We start from the raw sequence: 18,910 nt of genomic DNA on the forward strand, positions 1-18,910 counted from the left end.
ACACATAGAGCTAAGAAATGGTAAGGAAATACATTTGATTCAGTTTAGCTCAGTTTAATTTAGTTCACTTTATTCAAACTCTCAAGGCATACTCCCAAAACATGTATTAAATTATCAGAGTTATCTTACACTGTACATATAAACACAAAACAGTCATCTCTATTTCTGGGCGCCTTAACAGTCCTAAAATATTTACAGGCACAATTTCCTGTCTGTTTATCTTGTGAATACTGGTGGCTTGTGCTGCAGGTTCGTCACCCATGCTCAAGGTCTACAAACAACTCAGGTGCCTCTTGCTCTGAGCCGAGGCCTGAGAGGAGTGTGTGAGATTCTGGACGGTGTTGTGAGGGCGTTCGGGACAAGAGGTTACACAGAGAAAGGAGATGGGGTTTGACCTGAGAGGGGGAAAAGGTTTGTGCATCAGCCCTCAGGGTCCTGTCAGACTGATAAATAGGGCTGAGTAGACAACATGGACAACAACAAAGGTGCAGAGACAAGTCCAACCTGTCTAGACATGAGACATGCTGTCTGGACACCTCTGACTGTTGGAAATAATCAAATGTGGACAGTTAGCTCAGTGGAGTAACTACTGGAGAATGCTTCCTCCATCATAAATGTGCAGCTGTTATGTGTGGAGGTCAATATTTGGAAAAGGGAGGATTGCTACAGCAGATTCAAAGACAGCAGCCTCTCTCTCTCTCTCTCTCTCACACACACACACACACACACACACACACACAAGCTGTGTGAAGAGGGAGACAAATAACAAAAAACTCTCCCTGTTCAAACATCCAGGTCTGTCCCTTGACTTTTCTAAATTCTCTGCAGCATCAGATCTTCACAGATTATTTAGCTTCATTTATCTGTTCCCTTTTCTTTAACATCAACCAAAAGCATATAAAAATGTATGTACAATTCATGTACACTGAAAGAAATGAAATAGATCCACAAGAAACCCATCAGAAAATTGTCTCTATAATGTGAGAGAGTTGGGATTATACACAAACAAATTATAACACAAACCTACAATCATGCATTCAATCCTGACTTGGTATGTCATAGTGAGTAAAGGCCTTCATTTTGAAAAATGAAAATGTTTGTATTCCTTCATAGTTCATGTAATGGAAATGTGATCCCATCCCATATCACACAATCTTCCTCAGCAAATAGAGTTTGTCCAGCTGTTGGCTTGGCTCTCTTGACCTTGGAAGAAGTTGATAAAACAATCTCAACACAAGTAAATCCTTGAAATTTCTAGGTTGGTAGGTCCTCAGTCTTGTATTTGCAAGGTTTGTACAGATGACCAATCTAGTCAGGTGAAGCCAGAAAGATTCATTCCTGTCATCTGCCTAGGTCTGCATGAGTCCAATACCTCATGTATGCTCATCTGAACATTTATCAAAACAATCACAAGATGGTCTCCAGCTCTTTCAGAGACAAGCAGCTGTCTGGATCTTCTGCTCCAGGGGTTTGGGCTGGAGATGCTCCCTGACTTTTTGAGTTATGATTTCCCTTGCTGGCTCTGGCATGCCTGGCAAAAACTCCAGACTCCGTCCCCCCTAGCTTCCGCACAGAGAGCTGCTGTTGGGGGCTGGAGGTCTCAGTATCACTGGGCATGTATCCGGGCAGGCTGGTTTGTGGGTGGAGAGAGCCACGGCGTGGCGGCCTGACCCCTGAGCCTCCACCAGCAGCTCCACCTGAGCCCACCACACCTCCAGTGAAGGTAAGAGCTCTGGGATTGACAGCAGACAAGCTGACACTGTGGGTGGTGGTGTGTGACATCATGCCGCCGTAGTAACAGCTGCCTCCGCCGCAGCTGCTGGTCATCCTGGCTTTCTGTTTGAGGTCCAGCGTGAGGCTGCGTCTTAACCACGCCTTCTTTACCTCTGCCTGCACCTGAGAACAGGACGTTATGTTTGACTCTTTTTATCAGACCACAAAAACCTGAGTAAATCTGAGATAACTCTTTAAAACAAAATCATAGCTTTATTACCTCCCCATTGCAGAAACAGTAGATAAATGCCACAAAAAAGCCCTGAAAGATGAAATTGAGATTTTATTAAAAAAGAAGTACATGACATTTTTGTAAATGCATTGCATCTAAATACTGAAAAGGTAAGCTACAGCCAGCAGATGGTTGGCTTAGCAGAAACACTGGAAAAAGAGGGGCAACAGCTAGCCTGGCTCTGTCCAAAGCTAATAAAAAGCTCAGTAATTAACATGTTATATCTCATTCATTTCATTTGTAAAAAAAAAAAAAAAAATGTGTGTAAAAACGACACATTGTGGCGTAGCTGTCTACCCCTGATTCCACTCTATATGTTAAGCTAAGCTAACTGGCTCTTGGCTGCAGCTTTATATTTAACAGACAGATATGAGAGTGGTATGAATCTTCTCATCTAACTCTCAGCAGAAAAGCGAATAAGCATATTTCCCAAAATGTCAAACTAATTCTTGAAGTGTATAAAGCATTCTGATTGCACATATTTATAATAATTCTGGGAATATTTTTAGCTTGGAAGTGAAAAAAACATTTAAATAAGTGTTCAGAAAATGTAGCTAAAAACAATTTTTTCTGATTTTTGTACTTTTTTTAAATTACTTTTATTTTACCTTTATCAAAAAAGTTAATAATAATAGCAAATTATTGATTGCAGAGTTGGTGCTTATAAATGTGTATTCTGACCTGAGATGAATTGAAGAACATCTCATAATGCATTTGCACCTGCCACAGCAGCCCAGTGACCTCAGTGTAGGGAAGAGCCATGAACACCATGTAGTGAACTCCAAACAAGGGCATGAGGACTAATGTGGACTTGAGCAGCTTCCTGCAGATAAAGAGTGTAAAAATTCACGTAGTGAATAAATGTTTGCGAAAACTCTCTTGTCAAAGGATGGCAGCCTAATAGTCGTGGGGGGAATTCGAGTAACGGCCAGTTTTTTCAGTTTATCATTCTAGAAAAGTTTAATGAATAATTACCGGTATTGCTGCCGAGGGTCCAGTTTACCAGTGTTTGTTTCCCACAGTTTAGAGGCCAGTACACGTATTATGTTGATGAAGAGGAGGAAATTCACCTGCAGGGGCAGAGGTGTACAGTAAGGTTATATTCAACCCAAGTGTCAAATATCCTTTAATAGTATTAAAATATCAATTTTTCTTACAACAATGGCTGCCAGAATGGGAACTTGATAGATCCACTTTAGGTTTCCTGCACTGATGTCCCAACATCTGAAAGCAGAGACACAAGAGTTAAAGTAAGCATTTGTGATACAGGTGTCATGCAAATAGCTAGAGAGGTGAAAGCATCACATGACTCACTGTGTGTCTGCCAGCGATGCTCGTGCACTGACCCAAACGGACACAAACACAGCTGGAACACCTAAGATGGGAAAAATTGGGAAATTGTCAGTCTGTTAATTCACCATTAGCTCGATATGTGACAAGAGAGTATCTGTTCCAATGGCGCTTACCCCAGCCGATGATGGTGAGGGCCCATAGGTAGTTCTTGTCAGAGAGGAAGGCCATGAAGATGAGGCTATGTAGGTACAACCCCTCTACCAGGATCCAATAATGATTGGTCGCCAGGAAATAAAGGAAGAAAGTAACAGCAACTTTACAGCCGGCCTGAGGACACAGAGCAGCATGTAAAGGAAACATTCAAACAGGCCATAAATGCTGGAAAGTGTATTAGCTATGTGTAAAAAGTACAATAATGTACTGTATATTGTCAGAAAAACTAGGATTTATGTTTTTCTCTTAAAGGAATACTTTGACATTTTGGGAAATACGCTTATTTGCTTTCTTGGTGAGAGTTAGATCACAAGAGTGATACCACTCACATATCTGTGCAGTAATTATGAAGCTACAGCCAGCAGCCTGTTAGCTTAGCTTAGCATGAAGACTGGAAACAGGGGGAAACAGCTAGCCTGGCTCTGTCCAAAGGTAACAAAATCCTTCTACTAGAACATCTAAACAACAGTTAGCACGTTATATCTTGTTTGTTTACAAAACCAAAGTGTAAAAGTGACAATTTGCCATTTTACAGGGGCAGCTGCAGTTGCTTGGTAACCAGCAGAGAGTCCAGGAAGTAATTGCCTCCTGTTGTCTTTATGCTTTTTTTGTACAGATTAAACAGCAAAGCAACTGAGGTATAATGTGTCAATTAAACCTTTACCTTTGCAGATTTTGTTACTTTTGGACAGAACCAGACTAGCTGTTTCCCCCTGTTTCCAATCTTTATGCTAAGCTAAGCTAACAGGCTGATGACTCCAGCTACATATTTACTGTATAGATATGAGAGTGGCATCATTTTTCTCATCTAACTCTCAGCAAGAAAGCGATTAAGCGTATTTCCCAAAATATCAAACTATTCCTTTTCATCTCTAAGACTTATTAGGTGTACTCTAAATTTAATTTCATAACATATGAGAACATGACCATGTATTGCATCCTAATGTGGACCACCATTACTGTGCTGACTGTCATACATCATTGTGATGCGGTGTTAAAGCAATGTGAAAAATAATAAAATAAATGGCAACGAATATGAAAAATCTATATAGTTTACCATATGGGGCTTGTGTGCAGTGAATTCAGGCTCAGCCTTACTGTCATCAGATACGGAGTAGAGCACAGCGTCCTTCACGAAAATGCTGACTGCTCGACATATGAAGGAGGTGAAGAGGTGAATGTGGATGTAATTGCGTGTGCAGTGGAGACGCCTGAAAGGTGTGTGTGTGTGAGAGAGAGAGAGAGAGAGAGAGAGGGAGAGAGAGAGAAGGATGAAAAATATTCATGTCTTAAAGTGATGCTAATCAAATTATTCCATGAATTTTTCTGTGCCTCTTTCAGTGGGCAATGAATCTACTATTAATAATCTCTTCTCATGTTTTATGGACAAATACTTTATTACTATATATTACTGGAGTTTTCTGTTTCTTACTTGAAATAGCAGAGGATGGAGACCGCCACCAACAGTGATGCTAGAGAAATGGAGTAGCCAACAGTGTACATGAGATGGAGTCTCTCAAACACCTTCTGAAGCAGAACAAAAACATACTTAAAGTGTGCATGTGTGCAGATGCATTGAGATGCCATGAACCTTGGTGACAGCAGTGCGTTATTAATCTGGAAACATCAGTGACTGAACATATTCTATATGGCAAAATCTATATCAATTATAAAAACACATTAGCAGGATTCAGAAAAATTTAAAAGGTTTTCAGTGCAATCAACACATTGGAGGTGAAACAGGTCTGAGACATTTTGGTAGGTGGCAGAATATTTTTCTTTATTCTGTGGAGAACTGTATGGAATAATTCCCTTTTAACCAGTCAATCAGACACACTGTCTGTATACACATCTGTACGTACCTCCTCTTGGCTCCTGTGGTTGGAGGTCAAGTATGTGGTGCACTCCGTGTAGTTGGCCCAAGTGCGGTTGATGCTGGACACCTGCTCCCAGCTCCCTGATGTGTCACAATGACGGTAGGCTTGCCCTGGGTCACAGGAGAGCAGGACACAGCCACAACATTAGCACATTAGCATTCGTCTGTGATACAGTAGACATTTCGTGAAAGCAGAGGAAACATTTTAACTGTAAGCTCAGCACAGTTATTCATTCATTGTAGTTGATATAACATGTAGATGATTAAATAGTGGACGACCACATCTTCATGAATATTTCACAAGATGCTTTTTGTAGCTCACATACAGTTTTTTACTCATGTTTGTATTACAAGAAAGCCTCCATAAGCCTATTGCACTGAGACTGCATTTAGACCACACATCAGTACAACGCTGCTGTATTATTTCTGCATGTCAGTGTCACTTGAGCTCTCCTACCTCTGTGGTTGAAGTCGTAGATGTACTCTGGACACAGCACTGAAACCAGCTGACCCGCTCTGCTCCGTGGCCAGCAGATGATCCCATCCCACTCTGGGATACAGTCACCCTCTTCACAAATAATGGGAAACAGCTATTAGCTATTTGAAGGTATAGTTTGAGCTTTTCTACAGACTAATGTACACAGGCATTTCTCATTGGAAAGACTCATGGCTCAGTCAAAAGAAGGGATGCCCCAATCAGTTTGTTTATCCTGAACCTTTGATATTGAGTGTGTGCTGATACCAAGTCTGATCTGATATTTTTTGTATTATACTTTTGTTCATTTCCCCTATTACAGCTGCAGAGGGCATACTTAGGCTACAGTAAGCCTGCCAGTTGTGGAAAAAGTATTTAGATCATTTACATAAGTACCAAAACAACAATTACAAATACTTACCAAAGACTCCATTACAAGTAAAAATCCTGCATTCAAATGTTTACTTAAGTAAAATATACTTAAAGTATTAAAAGTTGAAGTACTCATTTTGCATATTGACCCCTTTCAGAGTGTCATTTTATTATATTATATATGAGACTGGATTTTTACACATGTTAATGTGTAAGCAGCATTTTAATGTTATTAGTCAAGATAAAGCTAATTTTAACCACTTTAGGTACTGTTGGGTAGATTAATCTCTAATAATGCATCATGTCTCTTAAGCTCATCATATGTATGGATGAAAACCTTTATCTGAAATGTAACTAGGAGCTGTCAGTTACATTTTGTGCAGTAAAAAGTACAATAGAGTAGTAAGTAGCATAAAATGGAAATACTCAAGTAAAGTACCTCATAATTGTACTTAAGTATATCGTAGAAAAGGTTTCAGTCGTAGTCATCTGGACAATGTTTTCAGAATAAAGACGTTTCGGCTCCCATCAGGGAGGGCTCCCATTTGGTACCAACTCTTCTCTCTACTTATGCTCTGTTTTTGTGTGGGCATCTTAAGGACAAGATGCCCACACAAAAACAGAGCAATGTAGTTTACTCAATTCAATGGAGTGAGGAAAACTGCAAAGAACAAGACTTTATCAGCACAGACGACACGCTAACTCAGGATTGCAGAGCGCCGTGCATTTGCATCTAAAAGCTACAAACCACACATTTGATAACAGCGAGGTGAAGATTCTAAGTAGAGAGAAGAGTTGGTTTGAAAGAGGAGTCAAAGAAGCCATTTTTGTGAAAAAAGAAAACCCCTCTTTGAACAGAAATGGTGGTCTGAGATTCAGCTTGCCAACCTTTTACCACAGTGTATTAGCACCTTGGTCAAGCCAATCATATCCTAATCAGGTACTTAATAGTGATGACGGAGGTGCAGCCAGAAAACAATAGGCCTGATTACTGATTACTGGGCCATCATGGAAACAATTAGGTCAGTTTCAGGCAAAACTAGGCAGGGTAAACAGCAGATACTCAGGAAGACTCCTTCCTGAGGGCAGGGCTTAAGCAACACAGATTAGCTTAAATTTCTGAGTTCCCGGACCATTTTTCACAATTGAGAATGACTTCCGGATGGGAGCCGAAACGTCTTGATTCTGAAAACAGTGTCCAGATGACTACGACTGAAACCTTTTCTACGATGGAACACTCCTGGACGAATGAGGGACTACACCGTCTTACTTAAGTATAGTACAATAAATATACTTTAGTATAATGTCCACCTCTGAAGCCTACATTAACATTAATAAAGCATCAATAAAGCAATCAAAATATGTTTGAAAATATGTATGTAGGATGCATGCTTATGACAAACTATTATTATGATTATAAAAGGGTTACATTTGAGTTGCTGCACTGTATGTCAGAACTGTTCAGTGTTCCTCTCGTCTACCAGACTGGTCTTTAGACTGAGACTCCGATTATAACATTCCTCTCCAAATAGACCATTGAAGCAATTTATCATCAGCTTCTGCGTCATAATCTGAATGGAAAATATCCCACTATTGTCTGCACCTAAAGATACTGATCAGCAGGATATTGGATGGGTGTTATATCTGATCCTAAATAAATAATTGTTGTAAAAAAACATTGTTACTGATTATATATTTGGACATGCACTCACTGTCTTCTCGTGTTTTTTTATTCTAACGCTGGGTATGCTTGTTAAAGGCCCTTACCTTCCTAATTGGGGGAGAACAATATTTTGAAAAGGGGCAAAAACTCTTCAATGTTGATTTTTTACCTGAAGCCAAGGTTTAAATTTGGTTTTATGGATAGATCATGTGTTACGACCAAAACCACACTGAGCCAAAGGAACCAATTCAATGAGCAAAGTTTCAAAAATATCTATTTTAGTTTAGTTTATTATACAAGTTTAGGGGTTTAGCTAACATGTCTCCTTGCAGAGACTGATTTTTAAAAATAATTAGGAGCTTCAGTGTTTTGACAAAACACATAAGGCACAGAGCTGTTGACTTCCATACGCTGGGATTGAACTTTTGATGACAGGAGCAAAACTGATCACTGTCCTGTCCCTTTAATGATTTAAAAGCAGCACACAAACCTTTAACCAGGGCCATTTGTGCCTGGATGCTCCTCTCACACTTGGCGTGAGCACCAATCAGAACGTAGATCTGCTCATCTCGAGTGATGACATCATCAGAGTCAATCTGTGGCAGGTGGATAAAAGAGAAAGATGTCAAGTTGTTAAGACAAGCATGCAAGAGATGCAATGTAGTGTTATATGTGGAACACAAGCAAGCAAGTTCTCTTACTGTGCATGGCATGAAATATAAATGTTGCTTCCAACTGCCTGCAGCAGAATGTATGGATGCATTAAACTTTTTAATAATGATAAGATGATGATAATATGATGATAAGATGGTACACAACAGGTAAATGACCTGATTTGTAACAATGGAAAAACAATGAACAGTTCTGCTATGAACTGGTTCCCTAACCTTTTAGTAATGAATTAAAGGCCCATTTAAGTGTTTTTGTAAGTTTTAGCTTCTTAACTTCGCTGTGATGTAACATATCCCTGCTTTCTAGTAAGTGGTTTAAAACAACTAAAATAAGTGGTGGCACGATCCTCTCATTTACCTAAGCACAAATTGGCTATAATGTATCTGCAGGGGTCTGACTGGTTTGTTTGGTATTCATCCAAGCCTCAAGAGCAGCTTCAGCTCATCTGTTTATCTGTTAAGGTGCCAACAGACATCAAAAGTTTCCTAATAAAAGTCTCTCTGAAGTCTCTTTCCGACTGTGGCGATCTGTCAACCGCAAACACTCCCAAGGATCTGATGTGCTGCCTCCAAGTGTTGTGAAATAGTTGTGTGAGGGTGCGATATGTGATGATCTCTCGCCAACCCCCTTTTTTTCCAGTGGCGGGGCTGCCGCTGGCCACACGGGGGCCTTGTCCTCAGGGGCTCGGTCATGCTGGTGAGAGCTATAGTCTACACAAGCAGCTTTGTGTTCCCAGGTGCATTTCACAACAGAGCAGCAAAACCAGCAACTAGAGAACTCACATGAGAATTGTTTGCCTGCCAGAGGAGACCGGTGAGAGAGATGATGAGGCAGAAAGGTACAAAGACAGAGAAAGAGACAAACAACGAAGCAAAAGTTGGGTCCAGGGGAGAAAAAAACATCCAGAGGAATGAGTGGCCTCTGTGACTTCAGCTTTGTCCTCTCACTAGTGGTGGAAAGTAACTAAGTAAATTTACTCAAGGGCTGTATTTAAGTAAAATTTTGAGGTACTTGTACTCGAATATATCCATTTTATACTACTTTATACTTCTACTCTGCTACAATTCAAAGGGAAACATTGTGCTTTTTACTTCACTACATTTGACAGTTGTATTTTACATAAATAAAACATTTGATAGTCTTATAAAATACATTACATTGTTAAACCACTGGCTCCCAACCTTTTGGCCTGACACCCTTTACAGACAAGAGTCCACAGTAATGCTAGCGGCTCTGTGAGGTTGTACCTAAGCACAGCAGTGCTTTGAGCTAAATGCTAACAGTGACAATGCTAATATGCTAATGTTCAGCAGGTGTAATGTTTACTATGTTTATCATCTCAGTTTAGTGTGTTAGCATGCTAACATTTGCTGATTAGCACAAAACACAAAGTACAGCAGAGGCCGATGGGGATGTCATTAGTTTTGCAGGTATTTGGTCATAAATAAAAGTACTGGACAATATGAAATTTTTACCTGATGTTGGCGCTACATGAAAAGTCAGGGGATTACCAAAGTTATTACATTTATCCTGAGGGGGATATGAATGTCCGTACCACATTTTATGGCAGCATCAGTATAAACTATATATGATAATATATCCATCACAGGGGCCAATTTCCAGCAGACTGAGCACATACTTTTGATACTTTAAGCACTAATACTTCTGTAAGTAAGATTTACATAGTTATACTGGTACTTTTACTCAAGTAAAGGATCTGAGTACTTCTTCCACCACTGCTGCTCATAGCTGTCTTCCTCACGAGCTAAAGAAAACTTCTCACTCTTGTTAAACAGCCCAACTCGAATAATTCATGTTGATGTGATAACTAACATTCTTGGCATTAGCCATAAAATAAACTGCCAATGAGTGAACAGTGTTTCCAATATTGTAGCACTCAGAATGCGGAACAGCTATCATTTCCTACAGTGATTTGTTTTGGGAAGGGACTCAGGCAAAGTCAATGCAGACATATTGGCACTCAAACACTTGTTGAATAACACTCTGGCTGTGTTGACACTGCTTACAGTGTATATGTATGTGTGTGTGTGTGTGTGTGTGTGTGTGTTTATGGGTCTCTGTCCACAATTGCATTTAAACATGTTTATGATTATTGATGGCTACAATTAGATATTCAAGGTTTATGTTAAACAAAGTCCTCCACCTGTGCTTCAACATGCTACATCAGCATGCAGCACAATTCAAAACATGCAAGTCAATATGGAGAAGTCATTCACTTTTATTTGTATGAGAGGGTTTTCCGCTGACAGACAGGGAGTGTTAGCAAAACAATTAGGCTGAAACATCTCCTCGCCTTTATGTCATAATTGAATTTTCTCTCTCAGGCCTCTCCTTCATGTAAAGTGATTTTCAGGCTGACTGAGCAGGAGGTTGTAATTCTGCCTGAGGTCGACACTCAGGATCGACTCTGGAGAAGATGAAGAGATGGGTGGTGGGTGGGAGGGTCATGCTTCAGTGGGTGAAAGGTTAAAGGGGTCAAAAATGATGGAGGTTTGTGAGGTAAAGCAGACAACCGATGATTTGAGATGGTGGAGATTTAGGGCACTTGTTTTGGTTTCACTGCTGCTGTTGTGCTGGTTTGAAAGTTTTGGTGGTTGATTTTTACAGGTTTTTGTCTCAGTCAGGGAGATGTCTGGTGTTATCACCCATCGAACACCACTTACTCTTTGCCAATGTAAGCGTGTGTGTATGTGTGTGTGTGTGTGCTGACTTTATAATCTCTAACTTTTTCCAAAGTAATATTCCTATTTGGACATAAGATTTTGCCGGTAAATATGCAAAATATCCTATACTGGCTATTTTGTTGTTAATAATTTGTTATTAGTAAGTTATTTAGTTGCTGTTCTTTTTAACGAGGACAAAGACCTAATGGATTCATTGGCTTTTCAACTGTAGTTCATTGAGGTTTCATTGTCATCTGATCTGACTCTGCTCACATTTGGAAAGAAAATATAAAATAGATATATATACTCAAAAGTGAAAAATCGACACTCCTCAGCAGCACTGCTAAAAAAAACTTATTTCACATCACCTCATTTGTTAAAAAAGAAGAAGGTTACATGATTCATTTATGGTCAGTCTTGCTGGTGAATGGCTGGCACGCTTCCCAAAGCACGAGATAAATCTATGTCCAAAATTCAAACGATCAAAGAGAGTCACAGATACATGAAATTCTCTATATTTGGCCCAAAGTGCAGCAATGGGAGTGGGAGTGTTATTTCAGACTCAGTGTCATATTATAGTGTAAGATATGATGCTGCTGTGTGAAAAGTTTAAATTTAGAACATAAAAGCCATCCGTTGGTAGGTTTACACTGGACTAAAAGGCTACGAATATACTTACTGTTGTGTTCATTTTATCTAAGTTGGTGATTTCATAGATATAGTTAGATTGTTATTATTCCAATCACCAAGATCCACTTGAACTTGTTTGCACAAGTTATAAAACGTAAAAATCAAAATTGTAGTAAAAGTATTGCTGACATTCATGCTTAAATTCTGCTTATTTTGAGAGACTAAAAGTAAAAGCAAAGTAAAAAGAAACTATTTTGATAAACTAAAACAAGTTTATGAAAGGAAAACATTAACACATTCGATCAATAATCAATAACTCAATCCCCCAAAGACTCGGGATAAATAGAGTACACTTACCAGTGCAGTCACTATTATTACACTGTGGAAAAAAGCAAAGACACCAATTCCCTGTGCAGACAACATGACTTCTTTTCAGCTGTCAACTTAAACAGGACAATTAACATCAGATCATCTTCTCCTCCTCAGGTTGCATTGAAGGAACTCGTATCCCAAAGTTAAGGACTGCTCTTCTCTGGTGTCCCATCAGGGCTCCTTGTGTCTCCTGTGTCTGCAGATCTTGGTTATTTCTGTTTCAGCGGATCTTCTTGAGCTTTGGTGTCTTTTGCCATCCAGAAATGATCTTTTAAAAGTGTTTCCTTTCTCCAGTCCTGCTCCTTGAGGCTCAGTGGACATCGCTAATCAGGTTAAAGGGGCCATGTAGCAATCAGTCTGTAGTGTGAGAAGGTTTCTGTCGAGAAGAGAGAGGGGGGAGCACTGTGGAAGACATCTCCTCCTTTTACAGTTTTTGGTCGTCTATCAGAGATAGGTTGGCTTTGATTGGCTGTGGCTTCCACCTCACTTAACTCTTTGTGCTCCTCTGGTGTGGTCATCTGTCTCTGCCATCCTGTTTGTTTGTCTGTTTTTTTCCCACTTGTCTCCTTTAACCCAGTTTTCCCTATCCCCACAGACAAAGTGGTCTTAGCTTTCACCATCCTTTTGATAATTACACATATATTCACCACACATGTATTGTTCAGGAATTCCGCACATACAGTATGTTCCTGTTTTTATGAATCCTGGAAACTGGGTCATAAGTCTATTATTATATCCCATCATCATAAATAGAAGCAGTATGATTTAACAAACCTTGGTCTCATGGCAAGAGACCAACATTTATTTTCTAGTTCCCACACTGGGACATTTTAGAGGACACTGATACAGACCAGACTCACACTGCCTGCTGTTTGTGCCAATTAAATAGAACCTATAACCGCTATAGTGCTAACCTCCCTGACACCAACAGATATAACGCTTACACAAATGATAAGAGAAAGATGTACAAAGTTTGGCTTGTGTTGCTGTTATTTTTTAGACCAGTTGTTGAACTTGTGTGCTGATATTCTGCAGTGGCTCCCACTCTCAACCAGAAACACCCAGGGGTCCTCAAAGAGATTTCAGGATTTATTACACATTTTCCTCAGCCAATAAAACTTACACTGAAAGGGGGAATCTTTGAAACTAGAGAGAGGACGTGTATGAGAATTAATATACATGTTTAAAAATGACTTTATAAACAGAAAACATGGAATCATGGGAGACATTTATTAGATTTGACAGGAACTGATTGGTAACCAGTGACTAAAAGTGTCTGTCACCCTAATGCTTTAATCATTGCTTAAGCTATTTTGTAATTAATATGATAATTTTACTTTAATATTATTTAAATATAAATAGTCTTTTTTTCAAATATGCTCTGTAGGAATTTAACTCTAACCAAATGGTTAAAATATGTCACGTAGTCAGTATGTTCATACTATAGAAAAAAAACAAGAATGTGGCTTACATTTTCACCAATACAGTTTAAGTTGTGTTAAAAACTAAAGCATGTTGCTTGAGCTCTTCAATAGTACATCCAGTCATCCCCATGGAAGATGAGATGTCCGGAGGTAGATTGGTATCTATTAGAGATTAAAAGGAAAAAAGAAAGTGCTGATCTGGTTGGGGCGTTTAATGATTATATTACTGAAGTATGTAAAAACTATACTCAAATATATATAGATGACACTAAGAACCCTGAAACAGGGGTAACAGGAATGGGTGTGGTGGTTCCAGCAAGAGGAATTGAAATCAATAGAAGAACATCTAATAATTTAGCAATTTGTACAGTGGAGATGGTTGCAATTTTAGTTGCATTACGCTGGGTGGAAAAAGCGAAAATTGACAAAATCATAATATGTACAGACTCAGCTTCAGCTCTAGTTAGTCTAATATCGTTCCATTCAAGTCGACAGGATATACTATATGAAATTCTCTTCTCAGTTACAAGAATAACACACCAGGGAGGATTAGTTACATTTTTATGGGTTCCAGCGCACATAGGAGTGAAGGAGAATGAAAAAGTGGACACGGTTGCAAAGAAGGCATTAAAGAAGGAAAATGTAGAAATGCAAATAAGAATCAGTAAAGCGGAAGTAAAATGTATAATCTGGGAAAAAATTAACCAAAAATAGCACGAAATGTGGGATAGTGAGGGGAAAGGGAGACATTTATACCATATCCAAAAGAGTATTAAAGTAAATAAGGTAGGAGGGGGAAACAGAAAAGAGGAAACGGTACTAATGAGACTAAGGCTGGGACACTGTGCTCTAAATAAAACATTAAAAATGATGGGGAAACATCAGACAGGTATGTGTGAGGAGTGTCAGGAAGAGGAATCGGCGAAACATGTAATTCTACATTATAGGAAATATCAGAGGGAGGATAATAGACTAAAGGAACTAGGGGTGCAGAAACTCACTTTAAAAACAATACTAAGTATGAATGCTACTGGGCTTTATTATAGAATATAATGGTAAGGGTTTTTTTTCCTTCCCCCTCAATCCCTGGGAAATTGTAGATTATATTTTACTGACTGATCCACACTCCAGAACAGAAGGTGCCGGTAATGCCATTAAGCATCCAGCTTAATGGCAACCGCCGTTAAAGAAGAAGAAGAAGAAGAAGAAGAAGAAGAAGAAGGAGAGGAGGAGCATGTTGCGTGACTGATCTTTTATTTTGAAAGGCCAATTTCTGACGTTATCGCAACCAGGAAGTGCCGGTTTCAATCACAACAAGGACAGCTGCGTGTTCTCCTGTCCGGAGCTTTCTAACTGTAAGTTAGAAAACTTCAGACTGTTTCATTCAGACGTCATTTATTTATCGACATGAAAATGAATGTTTTCTAAAGTTAGAGGCCTCACAACTCTTGAACACAGTCTTTGCTCCACATACAGCTGGTTACTGTAACACCGGATTTATTAACACGTTTGGTTGTGTGTGTGAAGGGCATGGCGGGGGCGGCGGTTTTGAGGGCTCTCCGGACCCTGCGCCCCCGGACACTGGCCGCGACCTCAGGCAGATTCCCGGCCGCGGTGGAGTCCGTCCTCCCGCCGGCTTCATGTGCGTTGTACCCGCCGTGGAGGACCTCTCCAGTCAGGACGCTGCAGCTGTCCTCCGCCTTATGTGCCGGACACAACAAGTGGTCAAAGGTGAAACACATTAAGGGACCTAAAGATGAGGCCAGGGGCAGGATGTTTATGAAGTTTGGTATGATGATAAAGATAGCTGTGAAAGGTGAGATCAAACAACTGGCTGAAAGAAAAGAAAATTATGCATTTCAATTTCAGTTGTTTTCTTGTCAGCTGTGGCTCATTTAAATTTTGGTTTAATCTGCAGAGGGTGGATCCAACCCAGACATGAATTTAAACTTAGCCCACATACTGGAGCAGTGCAGAGGCAAGAACATGCCCAAAGCGTCTATAGAGGCTGCAATCAAGAGTGCGGTAGGTTGGCAACACACTGTCACATACAAATGGGTGAAAAATGAATGAAGAAAAAAAACATAATGTGGCTTAGTAAGGTGTTGGGACATCTGAACATCTTAAAATAGATTCTCCAAGTCTCTGGAATACTAAAAATATTCCTTCATATGTCACCTGTTTGCACATGGAGCAGGTCTATAGATCACCTTGCAATAATGTGCTGGTATAATATGCTGCAAGAAACTCATTCATGTCTCTTCTCTTGGCTCTACAGGAAAAAGCTAAACCAGCGTCTCAGCACATGTTTGAAGCTCGGGGGCCCGGTGGATGTCTGCTGCTCATCGAGGTCCTGACTGACAACAACTCACGCAGCCACCAGGAAATCAAACGGCTGCTTAACAAGAACGGGTCAGGACCTGCTTTGTATAATCTTACTTTGCTGTGACTGTGTAGCTGAAACACAGATATTTCATGCACCAACCACACCACTGATGGTTAATCCTGAGTGTTAACCTGATCTGCTTGACACTGAAGATCAACAGGCCATGTACTGCGAGTTAACAGATAGATAAAAGTTGCAAAGTCGTGTTATTGCCTCTCACACTCTGGTAGAGTAGATAACCTTCTGTGGCATCCCAAACATCTGGCACTTAAATAATGGTAAAACAAACACCACTAGTTGTACACACATACTATTTAACTGGTCTGAAGGGAATGCCTTAAAATGTACATCAATAATGCAGCAGTATTACTGTACACAGATCAGATATACAGGACAATTTAGGGGAAGAATGCAGTAATGATACACAGGAATGCATGGTAACCATGGTGTACTGATAATGGAGGTTAGTGTAAATGGCAGTAGCCACTAGATGTCCCTGTGCCATCAAATCTGTCTTGGCTAAGAAGCTGTTGCCGCAGATGCAAACTGATGAAAAATAGCAAAAAAACATAAAACGTGCATCATAATGCATCACTCTCAGTGAGCACTATTTAAGCCTTATCTCCTATCCAGATGGTTAAAATCCCAGGTTAAAATCAAACTAATGACATACAAACTGAGCTTATTGATTACTTCTACTAAAAAATAAACGATATATATATATACAGCTGCTCACTGTGTGCATTGACGTGATAGTGAGCAGCTGTAACGAAAGAGTTTCCCCTCGGGGATCAATAAAGTATTTCTGATTCTGATATATTATATTCTATCTAGATGCAGAGAGCTACTGCTTGTTTCTGCAGTTTATTTGTCAAAACACTTTGCTTAAATAATTATCTGTCACAGGTAAAAATACATAATTAGTTTTACAAGTGTTAACTGTCTCTCGCAAGCAGCTCCATGTCATTTTTGAAAGTAAGAAATAAATAAACAAAAAACAAATGAAACACACCTAATAAAAACAAAAACCGATGTGCGTTTTATGCATTTAAACAGAAATTATCACCACATATAGTTTAATGAAGGATTACGTCATCTCACAGAGGTGTAATTCTGCACTCATCCACAGAGGGATGCTGTCAGATGGAGCCCGCCACAACTTCAACAGGAGGGGGGTGGTGCTGGTGCCGGGCCACAACGTATCAACGGAGCGAGCTCTGGAGCTGGCCATTGAGGCGGGAGCCGAAGATGTCCAAGAGACTGAGGATGAGGAGGAGCAGCCCCTCCTGCAGGTCAGACATGAAGAGGCATCTTGTCTTAGGAGAAAAGTACAGACATATGACGGAACGTGTCTCTAGATACAAATAACAGCAGCAGTGATGGGAATGAGGCATGTGGAGCCGTCCTGGTGGCCTCCGAAATTTAAATTTGAAAAAATATGGCCTGTACATGACTGTAAAATGAAACTAGTTTAGCTTATGCTAAACTAACTAAACTAGTGTATTTGGCATAATTTTGTTATCTCCTTGCTACAGACCACTAAGAAGACCAGTAAATCAACCCCCTCCATTCATAGAATAAAACACTTCCCAAAGTTTAAGGCTTAGCCAATTAATCGATTGGTCTATCTATCGACGAAAAATTAATCATCAACAAATCTGATTACTGATAAATCATTAAAGTCATTTATCAAGCAAAAATGCCAAACATTATCTATTTTCTCTGTTTTACATCATTTTAAATTGCATATCTATCTTGTGTTTTGGACTGTTTCATTGACCACACAACCAATGGCAAGTCATAACCTTGGATTTTGTTACTATGGACATTTTTCACTATTTACTCACATTTTATAGACTAAACGATTAATGATAAAAACAGCTTTAATGACAATGAAAATAATGATAAGTCGCAGCCCTACCACAGTTTAACTAATAGTTTGATCTGTTTCTCTCCCCTCAGTTTATTTGTGATATGACGGACCTGAAGAAGGTGCGGGCCTCATTGGAGGAGCTAGGAATGCAGATTACATCTGCTGGGTTGGAGTTTGTTCCCCGCACCCTCTCGTCTCTGGACCAGGACCAGCTGGATGCTGCTTCAACGCTAATAGAAGCCCTCACTGATTGTGCAGATGTAGTTCGAGTGTGGGACAACATCCACCCTGACAGCTGAGTACGCTTCCTGGACACTTGATGGACACTGGATATCTTACATGTGGAATATTTGATTTCACAGAGAAAGGATTTGCCAACAGTTACCCACTACTGTTTGTCAAAATACCTCATGCTGCCTATCATTGTCAGTGTGAAAATATGAGTGTATCAGGCCATTGTGATGCTTTCTGTATGGGAAAACATTTGGAGGTGAAATGAAATTGTTAAGATATAAAGTGATATTTCTTAAGTGAAATAACTTCCGCTTCTGTACCGTGGTATAGAAGCACAATTTGCCAAGTAGGTCTTTAAAAGTTGGTGATAAGAGGTCCTTTCTCATTGGCTGATCATTTAAAGGATCCTACACAAGTGAAATTTCACTTTTACTTGTTGAGGAAGGAAGCATCCTTGTTCCTTGATCCTTGTTAATACATAAGTATTTATGTATTAACAAGGATCAATTTAAAATCAAATTTAATTTAAAGATCCCCTGTAGACATATACAATAACTTGTGTCTGATATGGGTTTTCCACAAAAAGTTCAATAACGTCATTAAAAAAAAGTCTTAAACTCCTTCTCTGTCATAATCCAGAACCTATGAATATGCAAATATTTTTTCATTTCAAAAGTTTAGCTGTTAAACAAGATGACTCCATTCTCAGTGTTTGTGCAATGGAGGCTTCGAGTTTCC

The 18,910-nt window shown here is 39.6% G+C and overlaps 2 protein-coding genes across 4 annotated transcripts; one reads left to right on the forward strand and one right to left on the reverse strand.

Moving 5' to 3' along the window:
• Positions 1–44: 44 nt before the first annotated feature.
• On the reverse strand, positions 45–12,727 carry pth3r (parathyroid hormone 3 receptor). Of its 2 annotated transcripts, none has more exons than XM_044179532.1 (13): positions 12,241–12,727; positions 8,388–8,493; positions 5,845–5,955; positions 5,374–5,498; positions 4,944–5,035; positions 4,569–4,722; positions 3,472–3,625; positions 3,320–3,380; positions 3,163–3,229; positions 2,981–3,075; positions 2,687–2,828; positions 1,994–2,035; positions 45–1,896 (listed from the first exon to the last, which is right to left on the reverse strand). In XM_044179532.1, the coding sequence occupies exons 1-13, from the start codon at positions 12,304–12,306 to the stop codon at positions 1,408–1,410; spliced, it is 1,704 nt and encodes a 567-aa protein (XP_044035467.1). In that variant the 5' UTR covers positions 12,307–12,727; the 3' UTR covers positions 45–1,407. The 2 variants fall into 2 exon arrangements, with proteins under 2 accessions (XP_044035467.1, XP_044035466.1); XM_044179531.1 differs by having other exon boundaries at positions 4,944–5,038; positions 12,241–12,726.
• Positions 12,728–14,876: 2,149 nt separating this feature from the next.
• On the forward strand, positions 14,877–18,793 carry LOC122867226 (translational activator of cytochrome c oxidase 1). 2 transcript variants are annotated; one of them, XM_044177743.1, is made up of 6 exons: positions 14,877–15,034; positions 15,207–15,495; positions 15,598–15,704; positions 15,958–16,091; positions 17,195–17,357; positions 18,028–18,793. In XM_044177743.1, the coding sequence occupies exons 2-6, from the start codon at positions 15,210–15,212 to the stop codon at positions 18,235–18,237; spliced, it is 900 nt and encodes a 299-aa protein (XP_044033678.1). In that variant the 5' UTR covers positions 14,877–15,034; positions 15,207–15,209; the 3' UTR covers positions 18,238–18,793. The 2 variants fall into 2 exon arrangements, with proteins under 2 accessions (XP_044033678.1, XP_044033679.1); XM_044177744.1 differs by having other exon boundaries at positions 14,990–15,495.
• The last annotated feature ends 117 nt before the right edge of the window (positions 18,794–18,910 follow it).

The sequence above is a fragment of the Siniperca chuatsi genome, linkage group LG20 (genome assembly GCF_020085105.1).
Source record: "Siniperca chuatsi isolate FFG_IHB_CAS linkage group LG20, ASM2008510v1, whole genome shotgun sequence".
Taxonomy (NCBI): Eukaryota; Metazoa; Chordata; class Actinopteri; order Centrarchiformes; family Sinipercidae; genus Siniperca; species Siniperca chuatsi.

Bases quoted from the DNA above. Each gene is read 5' to 3' on its own strand.
- pth3r (XM_044179531.1), bottom strand. From the start codon at position 12,306: ATGTTGTCTGCACAGGGAATTGGTGTCTTTGCTTTTTTCCACAGTGTA. The intron at 4,723-4,943 runs GTAAGAAACAGA...CACACCTTTCAG, and splicing joins TCCATCCTCTGCTATTTCAA to GCGTCTCCACTGCACACGCA. The intron at 3,076-3,162 runs GTAAGAAAAATT...CTGCCCCTGCAG, and splicing joins CCATTCTGGCAGCCATTGTT to GTGAATTTCCTCCTCTTCAT.
- LOC122867226 (XM_044177743.1), top strand. From the start codon at position 15,210: ATGGCGGGGGCGGCGGTTTTGAGGGCTCTCCGGACCCTGCGCCCCCGG. The intron at 15,705-15,957 runs GTAGGTTGGCAA...TTGGCTCTACAG, and splicing joins AGGCTGCAATCAAGAGTGCG to GAAAAAGCTAAACCAGCGTC. The intron at 16,092-17,194 runs GTCAGGACCTGC...ACTCATCCACAG, and splicing joins CGGCTGCTTAACAAGAACGG to AGGGATGCTGTCAGATGGAG.